The sequence below is a fragment of the Gadus macrocephalus genome, chromosome 6 (genome assembly GCF_031168955.1).
Source record: "Gadus macrocephalus chromosome 6, ASM3116895v1".
NCBI classification, from domain to species: domain Eukaryota; kingdom Metazoa; phylum Chordata; class Actinopteri; order Gadiformes; family Gadidae; genus Gadus; species Gadus macrocephalus.
In genome coordinates this window covers 15,891,804-15,899,025 of record NC_082387.1, presented here as the reverse complement: position 1 = coordinate 15,899,025, position 7,222 = coordinate 15,891,804, and the positions used below count along the sequence as shown (strand labels likewise).

Sequence of the window (7,222 nt, the reverse complement as noted above, 5' to 3'; positions counted from 1 at the left end):
ATCTTGTGCATTTCTTATTCACAATATCTCTGTGGTATTTGTGCTATTATTTACCCAGCTAACCTGGCCAACAAACCCAATATGAACAATGGATTTAACGCAGTTTGATTGCTAAAAAACCGCGGAGAGTGAGGACACAGAATCCCTGATCTTTGAAATTGCTCTACAAAATTGCATTTGTTTTTGGTGCGCTTCCATTAAAAGTGTCTCCTCGCGTGTAAACAGCCGTTCCGCACTCAGATGCGCCGCATTAACCCGGGCGGATTGTATGTGAGTGTGTTTTTACTGGGAAGATTGATGTGGTCCAGTTAGGGAGGCTGAGTGAGACATAGATCCATTTCAAGTGGTTCCTCTTGTTATAGCAATAAGTTAAAACTTGATCGAACAGCCGGGAAGGCTATTTTCTGGCCTGAGTAAACAGTTATAACATGGATATCAGTTGGGCCATTTGAAATAGTTTAAATTATTATGCTTGACAAAATTACCCACACATAAAATTTGTCTCGGTCTGATTAAAAATTCTCAAATATTATATATATATATATATATATATATATATATATATGTGAACTCACTTAAGTTACTGTAAACAGCAGTTTATAACAAGACATTGTTGTGGTTTTGCTGTTGACGTTATTGTGATTATTGTTGTATTTTTTCTTTAAAATAGTTTATAGTTTAATAGTTAATAATCATATTATTTCACTATGTTATTCCACGTTATAAATTAAAAAAACACTTATTTAAAAATAAATCACCATTAAAAATACAAACGATGCAGTTTATTACCCATGATCAATAACTCAACAATAACATTAAAAGAAGACCATCAATTGTTTGTTTTTTCATTTCCCTCAATGGTTCAATTATTTCCAGTTTCCTTAATTTCAATGATATTAGACAGTATCTTCAAATGTTCTATTGGAGGCCAATTATTATTACAATAACAAACAATCCTCAAAGCATTGGATAACGCTCGTTTCCTCCATATGGCCCCTGGTGCTCCGGTGCTGCTAAACACACACCGATTACAAACCCAGCAGCCTGCACAGCATATACACACCGTTGCTCCTGGCCCTAGCCCTTATCAAACGCAGGGTGGTTGGCCCTACAACTGCAGACGGTCCCTCTGGTCTGCCCGTCTGACTCACGCGCATCGACGACGCTGGAATGCTGCTGATTGCCACTCCTGAACCTCAAGAAATGGTCTCAGTATCTTCATCTCAGTGGACCCGTCATTTCATCTCCCTAAGTTTCTCAAGCCGCGTGTGTCAAGGAAGGCATAGCCCAGAGATACTTCCACGAGTCTCGGTACACACACAAAAAAAAGCGATTCAAACGTGTGTCAGCGTTCGGCAGATTGGCTCTTGTGGATGATAAGCCCCGCATCCATGCAGGGTCGGGGAGGAAGACAGGGGCCGGGCGGTGCCCCCTTCTCACTCGGACGCTCCCTTTGTCCGCCAGAGAAGAAACCATTTAGTCCCCGGCGATGGTCTATTCACCAGGCTAACCCCGACATCTGCCGACAGCCCCTGCTAACCGGGCTACTGTCTGGAGGACCGAGTGGAACGAAAGATCAATGGCTGTCCTGTTAATTGTATAATAGCCTACTTATGGAGTACTGCTAAAGGGGCTAAATCATTTAGGTCCACCACGTCTGATTTTGTTTGAACCAAATAGGCCTAACTACCTTTAATTGCACCAGGGTTGATGAAAAGTCGATGGGAGTTAAAGCAGCCGATGACTAACGGAGCTTAAATCCATCTGTACTCGTTTATTTATTTATTTCCTCCATTTGTCTGTACAAATCGCCTGCCATGGGGGATTGGAAGTGATATTAGTTTGGTTTCTGATCCAAGGTCGCGAGCCACGGGGCCTCTCAGGTGCTGTCTGTTCTCCGATAGCAGGCAGGTGAAATAGTTATGAGCCCTGATCAATCACATACACATCTCGCTTATTTCATATTTCCAGTGGATACGTTGATAAAAGGGGGTGCATTTGGTGTTTACCTATAGTACTCTAAAGTCTTGAATCGTTTTATTCAATAAATGAGGCCTATAGTTTAGAGTAGGTTGCTTTTTAATTATATTCAATGATGCCATAGCAATGAGTTAAACGTAATTCAGTAAATGGGACAGATCATACAGGCTACAGTTATAGGCGGGCTATATATGTTCATATACATACCCAAACAAATCATATTGCCTATAGTTAAATAGAAAGTAAGTATGAAAAAGCATACTGTTTGATAAACCAACAAACACACGCCTTGATAGGTTCAATATGGAATAATTTGAGCATGAATAACTGGATGGCAGAAGAGAGAAGTTAAATGTGGCGGCGGTGTGCGTCTGTGATTCTAGGCGCGTGCGTGGTATAGGCGCGGGTACGCGGCGAGGTGGGTGTAAAGGGGAAGTCACATCGCTGCCATTTCCAAACTCCGAATCTGATTGGCTCTTATTTGAGGAAGCTCATGGGTTCTTTCAACTAATAAGCGCCTCCCCGTCGCTCTAAAGGACATTATAATGCAAGGGACCTTCTTTTTTAACCACAAACCGAATTTTCGTTCATTTAGACGATATATACTTTATAAATTGCCAAAGTTGTAGGATTTTTTTTGGAACTCGTTTCGCCCTGGAGCGGTACGCTATGCTTTCCCATGCCGACCTCCTGGATGCTCGGCTCGGTGAGTTATCATCGCTCAACTCCAGCCCCAAACTGCACTGTAAGAGAACAACTATTTATTCCACCTATGTAGAGATAGGTTTGAGTATTGCTTGCCTGAGTAATTCCATCGACAACTAGACCGCGTAGGTTGATCAAAAACAGCATTAGGCCTATTGCTGAAATGTGTTTTGCCAGCGATAGATGCAAAGCAAACAAATTTGGATTATATCTTTAAAACTGTTGGCGGTGGTCACCTCAGACAAGTTCATGTCAACTATCTCTTCAAACAGGCTTTTAACATTAATTTTACCCTCATTTGTGCTGGCTTGTTTAAACTCAAAACCTGTCCTCCGGCCGTTACCTCAGGGATGAAGGATGCGGCGGAGCTACTCGGACACCGAGAAGCTCTTAAGTGCCGACTGGGAGGAGTGCAGGACCAGGGGCATCCGGGGGAAATGGCCCCTGGTCCGGACTCTGTAGAGGGGAGCACTCTTTTGCCCGGAGACGACATCTCGTCTGTGGGATCCAACGCAACCGGCATGCAGGTGAACGGAAAAGACCAAGATAAACAACAACAGCAGCAGCAGCAGCAACAACAGCAGCAGCAGCAGCAGCAGAACTCCGGTCAGTCGTCGAACCAACAGAAGCAGAAGCGACACCGGACCCGCTTCACCCCGGCTCAGCTCAACGAGCTGGAGAGAAGCTTCGCTAAAACTCACTACCCTGACATCTTCATGCGCGAGGAGCTGGCTTTAAGGATCGGTCTCACCGAGTCCCGCGTGCAGGTAAAGTCCTATTTGTCTATTTTCTTAATAGCACAATGTTTAAGACAATGCAGTTACCCTATGGCCATGGTGTGCATGCATTGGAAGTGGTAAATGTGTGTAGCCTAGATTCGGCTTGGAGCATGGTCCTCCTTATGCAATATATATTACCAACCATATCCAGAATGCACCTTTTATTTTTTACCCTATCGCGGTTCCTTTGCCTTCTTGCGTATCTTCGGCACGAGCGCTTTCCGTGGTGCTGAAACGCTCAATCGCCAAATGGTCAAATAATGAAAGTCTAAAGTGTTAGTATATTGCCTATGTTACCTTACTATAATTCCAAATACTACGACCCAACCCACAACTGAGTTATTATAATTAGCCTACCTAATTACACAAACTGTGTTTACCTTAGGCTATTTATTTTTCCAGACAATCAATTATTTATTTCCCACGAAACGTTTTATTTTCGACTAAAATAATTCAATTAGCCTCCTTCGATAACCCATGAATAAATAATAAAAATTTAAACAAAATGTAATTGAAAGTTAGATAACAGTATAATACAAAATATGTAAATCTTATCATATTAACCAAAAATGTTAACAGTATTTATTGAGTCAAAGCAAGAGCAAAGCTTTGGTTATTAAAAATAAAACCAAAAATGCTTCCAACACATAATCGAACACGGAGGTGTTTCTGAGGGCCGAATTAATCACATATTACCCAACCGTTTCAGCCTTATTTATAACAATGAACGGGTTATTAACCAGTGATGTGAAATACATGCAAATTATTCCACTGGAAGCAATAAAAAGCAGTTTATTCATTAGTCCCCATAATCATTCGTTTAATACACAATTCAAAATACCTTATGTTCCCATGATTTTATTCACCATGCTGTTTCTAAACACAGTCCTCTGCGGGTGTTGCCTTTACATAGACGCAATGCTATGTGGCTCTTAACGCGTCCTTTAAAATGGTCTATCAGCGACGTCTTAATAGGACTCGAGACTATATTGTACTTTTTTTAATGGAATGAGAAATTGCATTTTCTTTCCCCCCCAGTGTAATGGGTTTGGTCGACGTTTCACGGATGAATGAACAGAATGAGAGCGAGCTCTCAGTTTTAATACGGCGGCTCCGTCTCGCGGCGTCTCGCGCGCATTAATCACGCCTGAAGATGATGAAATCTTTATACGCTCGCGGGCGGCGAGATCTCCCGCCATTTAGCCAGTGCGTATTGTGACCGTGTGTGGTCATGTGTGTGTGTCTGTTTTTGTCTGCTGGTCCCTGTGTGTGTGTGTGTGTGTGTGTGTGTGTGTGTGTGTGTGTGTGTGTGTGTGTGTGTGTGTGTGTGTGTGTGTGTGTGTGTGTGTGTGTGTGTGTGTGTGTGTGTGTGTGTGTGTGTGTGTGTGTGTGTGTGTGTGTTTAGACGGTACGTAAAATATGCTTTGTATTCTGAAACAATTTGAGATTGAAACACACTTGTGAAAAATGAATTGTTTTTGCAAGCTTTTTTTTTTGCATTTGTTGATTTGTTGCATTTGTTGAACTGATTTATTATTAAGTCATAGGATATTTGTGTCATGGCATTCTAGAGGTTCGAGTCACCACAATGTTACCATGTTTCACCTTGTGGATCTCATCATATTAGTTACATAATGTATTTTCCTAACAACATTCCACCATTGTCCGATCACCCATGACCCCTTTAACCTTGGTCGTTGGGAATATAGGTTAAGGCCACAGATGAGTTTATCATGCTGTTATGCTGATTATCAAAAGTGGTTTATGGCGGTGTGAATGGTACGCTAACGTGGGTCCCATCTCCTGTGTGTGGAAAAATAGGTCTGGTTCCAGAACAGACGCGCCAAGTGGAAGAAGAGGAAGAAGACTACCAATGTCTTCCGCTCCCCGGGAACGCTGCTTCCCACACACGGCCTGCAGCAGTTCTCCGCCGCGGCAGCCATGGAGAACAGCTTGTGTTCCTTCCATGCCAACGATTCGCGTTGGGCCACGGGGATGCCCGGGGTGTCCCAGCTGCAGCTCCCGCCATCGCTTGGTCGCCAGCCCGGCATGCCGCAGTCCTTGTCACAGTGCAGCCTCGGACCCGGACCCCCCAACTCAATGGGCCTTTCCAACGGCCTGTCCTCCAACGGCTCCGGGCTGCAGTCCCACCTCTACCAGACGCATTTTCCAGGAATGTCGGCCTCTATTTCGGGACCCAACAACGGGGGCTCCCCGCAGCTGTGTAGCTCCCCGGACAGTGATATGTGGAGAGGGACAAGCATCGCGTCTCTTCGACGCAAGGCGCTGGAGCACACAGTTTCCATGAGTTTCACCTAGTGACTTTTAACACACGCATAATCCCGTGGCTCTTTTAATTTTATTATTTTAACACCATGTGTGATCAAGATGAGAGAACGAGTCTGAATTACTATGTCAAGCAGGAGACTGACTGACTGTCGTCTAGAATAGGAATTTGAGAAAACCGCTATTTATCCTCGACTTGGGGTTATTCATCTTGATCATTTAAAGGATTTGGTCCACTATTGGTGATATTGTAACGATCTAGCCACGATAGGCCGCATTAATGAGAACCAAACAATCGTCGTATTTATGTTTTCACGTGGGTGCATCTTTATGCGCTCCTTTGTTATTGTGTTCAGGTGAAATTGTGTTATATTATGTCAAAGGGAAAACTATGAGGTGAGTCAACGTTTTCACACACACACACACACACACACACACACACACACACACACACACACACACACACACACACACACACACACACACACACACACACACACACACACACACACACACACACACACACACACACACACACACACACACGCACCATAGGTGGGCCAATCAAAGTGGTTCTCTGAGGCATGCGCAATGCACGTGGATTTAACACTTGAAGTATTTAGAAAGATAACGGTGCCCAAATAATATGAATACACACTTTTGCTCTAGGTGGCAGAAACCCTCGCCTGCATGAGGCGAGAGAGTATAGGCTCCTACTACATTTAAGTCGATCGGATTTTCAGTAGGCCTACTCTGTTTTAGGATGTTTTGTGTAGATGAAACATTCTTGCTATGTACCCGCTGGTATTTTTGTGACATGTTTTAACTTATTGTCTGTGCTAATTACTGACACATTTCTTAAATGTTTGATCTTACATTCAAATACACCTTATTGACGGGTTTGTACCAATTTAAATGACAAATAAAAAGGATTTTGAAGAATGTCAACATGAGAATGATGTATGTTCTTTATAATAGGCCGCTCCTTTATACAGACAACGATGGCTTTAATAGCAAAGTGACCTGGATCATCATTTTTGGCTTAAATGAATTCGTGTAAATGCAGGCCTATATATCGATAGGCATACATAGACCTAACATTGAGGCCCGGGGTGACGGTGACTGGTCGCACTGGAGACTGACAGCAGCGGTAAAGATGTCAGTGCCGTGACGGGACGGTCGTTGCGGTGACCATGACGGTCAGTATGATCGCCCGCTCAGCAGTGGACATGATATATGAAATGTGTCTTTCAGACAGCACCGCATTAAGCAGGAACACAACCCTTTAGCTCTGTCAACTTTCAGTGAACACGCTGAGTATAGGTGGTATGACCCCTTTAGAGAGCGAACATCAATATTAAAGGCCTATAGCCTACTTCTTCTATGATTCAACAAAGAAACGACCCTGTTCTCTATGGTGGTACCCACGTCTATTAGGCCTACACTGTGTTTTTATTCTAGGCTAACAGTCA

The 7,222-nt window shown here is 43.3% G+C and overlaps 1 protein-coding gene across 2 annotated transcripts; it reads left to right on the top strand.

Annotated features, from left to right (window-relative positions):
* Positions 1–2,452: 2,452 nt before the first annotated feature.
* LOC132459746 (homeobox protein orthopedia B-like) lies at positions 2,453–6,698 on the top strand. Of its 2 annotated transcripts, none has more exons than XM_060054485.1 (3): positions 2,453–2,686; positions 3,034–3,452; positions 5,286–6,698. In XM_060054485.1, the coding sequence occupies exons 1-3, from the start codon at positions 2,650–2,652 to the stop codon at positions 5,781–5,783; spliced, it is 954 nt and encodes a 317-aa protein (XP_059910468.1). In that variant the 5' UTR covers positions 2,453–2,649; the 3' UTR covers positions 5,784–6,698. The 2 variants fall into 2 exon arrangements, with proteins under 2 accessions (XP_059910468.1, XP_059910467.1); XM_060054484.1 differs by having other exon boundaries at positions 2,460–2,725.
* Positions 6,699–7,222: the final 524 nt, after the last annotated feature.